The sequence below is a fragment of the Phaethon lepturus genome, unplaced genomic scaffold (assembly GCF_000687285.1).
Source record: "Phaethon lepturus isolate BGI_N335 unplaced genomic scaffold, ASM68728v1 scaffold1224, whole genome shotgun sequence".
NCBI classification, from domain to species: Eukaryota; Metazoa; Chordata; class Aves; order Phaethontiformes; family Phaethontidae; genus Phaethon; species Phaethon lepturus.
The window spans coordinates 38,522-40,827 of NW_010535253.1; the positions used below are offsets into that span (position 1 = coordinate 38,522).

The 2,306-nt window shown below is 36.7% G+C and overlaps 1 protein-coding gene across 2 annotated transcripts in view; it reads right to left on the reverse strand.

Moving 5' to 3' along the window:
• SCAPER (S-phase cyclin A-associated protein in the ER) overlaps positions 1-2,306 on the reverse strand; it is a 132,172-nt gene that overhangs the window by 37,775 nt on the left and 92,091 nt on the right. For both annotated transcript variants that reach the window (XM_010285733.1, XM_010285732.1), the window contains exon 21: positions 952-1,181. In XM_010285733.1, coding sequence (XP_010284035.1) covers positions 952-1,181 — 230 coding nt within the window. The remainder of the gene's footprint in view (positions 1-951; positions 1,182-2,306) is intronic.

Here is a 2,306-nt window from a genome sequence, read left to right on the forward strand (position 1 = left end):
GGTTCCATGAGAACAATCAAGTTTTAGAGGTCACTGGTATCTATGACAACTATTTGTTTTGCTTTCCTCCTCCAGCTGTCTTTTTTGTATCCATCAGCATCATACCAGACTTTTCAAAGTCCGAAGATGCTCACCGTGACACATTTTCAACAGCACATAATCAGAATTTCGTTTCTTCAGAGGGCTGAAGGTGTACTGATGACTATTTATATAATTTACTAGTGAAATTACACACTTTCAGCAAGTCTAATATATTGTCGGATATATATTAGTTATATATATTAGATATATATTCATTTCATATATATACACATTAATATGTTCAAGTTCGAGTGTTTTTACCAAGGAATTAGAGTGTTCCACGTAAAAATGAGCAAACCAACGTATTCTCTTTCGCTCTACTGTTACAACTCACTGAGTTACTTTGAAATTTTGCTCAAGAAATATACTTAGAAAAGAAAATTGCTATTAAAATGCAGCTACATTATAAAAGTTAATATTAGATTACGGGCATTACTGGGTAATCTTCATAAAAGGAAGTATGTATTTTATGGCAAGCTTATATGAATGCATGTATGACATGCAGGACCACGCAGGCAACGGGCAGACACAGTTGGCACAGAGGATTGAGAGACAACAATGAAAATATGGAAGCTGACTCCTAGGTAATTAGAAGACGACTCCAACAGAAAGGACACAAAAAACCAAGCCCAAAATTAAATGACCCTTGGTTTTCTGTATTTCTGTGTCTGCAGAAGAACATTTCTGTGTCTTTTTTGAAGAACATTTTTGTTTGAGAATATAGCATTTCAATAGTCTTCGTAACTACACACATAAACTACTCTTACTAAGTTAAGAAAAAAAGTGCTTTAACTCTTTCTTATATCATTGCAAATTTCTTTCTCTGTTGTAAAGAAGGTTTACAGATTTTTTTGTTTTTGTTTTTTTAACCTGATCAGGTCTTGGACTCTGCTGTTGAAAGCTTCCACTTGTGAGGATTTACTTTTCACTTCCTGTAATATCTTCAGTGCAGTAGAGTGGCTGTTTCCATCTGGGAAGCTGGAGATTAGACATCTGAAAATCACAGCAGTTATCCTCAGAAGTCCTGTTGTTAAACCTTCAAATACCTGCTTATTTGCACTTCTGCCTGAAGGAGCATTATGGTCATCTGGAACGCTAACCTAAGTAAAGAGAAAAAAAGAAAAAAACCAACCACAGTTCAGTAAAAATAATAAAAGTTTGTAGAGAAACACTTAGAAAGTTGCATATGAGTACCCCCGAAAGTAAAGTAACATATTCCAGCAGTGGTGATGGGTGTTAAAGCATTTCAGGCACAAGGAAAGTCTATATCCCTTATGCAGATAATACAAGCTGAAACAGAATAAATCAATTCAAAACAGCATTTAGTGCATTAGAACTGAAGGAATCCTTATAGCAGCGGAGTGTTTCGTTAGTACGATTGTGCTGTTCTTATGCATACACAGGATTTCTGATGAGTCACTAGGAAAAAAAAATTATTTTTTAAACTTGACTGCAAACGAACAAACTCCTGAGATGGTTCATTTTGACTACTACCTCGTGGTACCACGAAGACGTATGAAATGTCTAGGACACATAAAGTGTTCAGTAATACAGAGGAAAGAGCTATTTTCTGTGGAGGAATAGCATTTACAGTTGTATGGTAATCCCCTACCTGACTTTGGAAAAATACAATGTACCGTCAGGAAGGCTACTCAATGGTTTGAGTCCTAAACACACAGCCCTACAGAAGCGAGTATTTTGAAAGGCAAAAAGTTCTTGTGACACAGCAGTTAGAACTGTGGCTCTTCACAGAAAAAGACAATACACTTTGCTGGCACCATCTTTGCAACGAGATCTAATCCCTGATGGAATTTCTCCTTCATAGCAAAACAAACAAACAAACAAACAAACAAAAAGTTTCACATTTCACATTTCACAAAAAAGTTTCACATTAGAAAAATTACAGAAATTTTTACCCAAAAAAAGGGAAATTGATTGTGATAAAACTCAAAATAAGAAAAAAACTGTATCTGAACAGTACTAGTTTGCCCTTAGGAAGCAGCACACTGAAGTACCTGAGCAGCAGGTATGACAACCCACAGGAAGGCCACAGGAGGTGGCATCTGGTAACAACGGCAAAGGCCGTTGGGGAAGACAAAATTTTTCCAGCCTACAAGGAGGTACTCACTTGTGCTGCTGAGCTTCTGCGTAACTGAACTCAGAACAAATTCCATTACCTGCCAAGGTACACAAAGAGGGTTATACACAGCTGTTTTAAGCCAGGG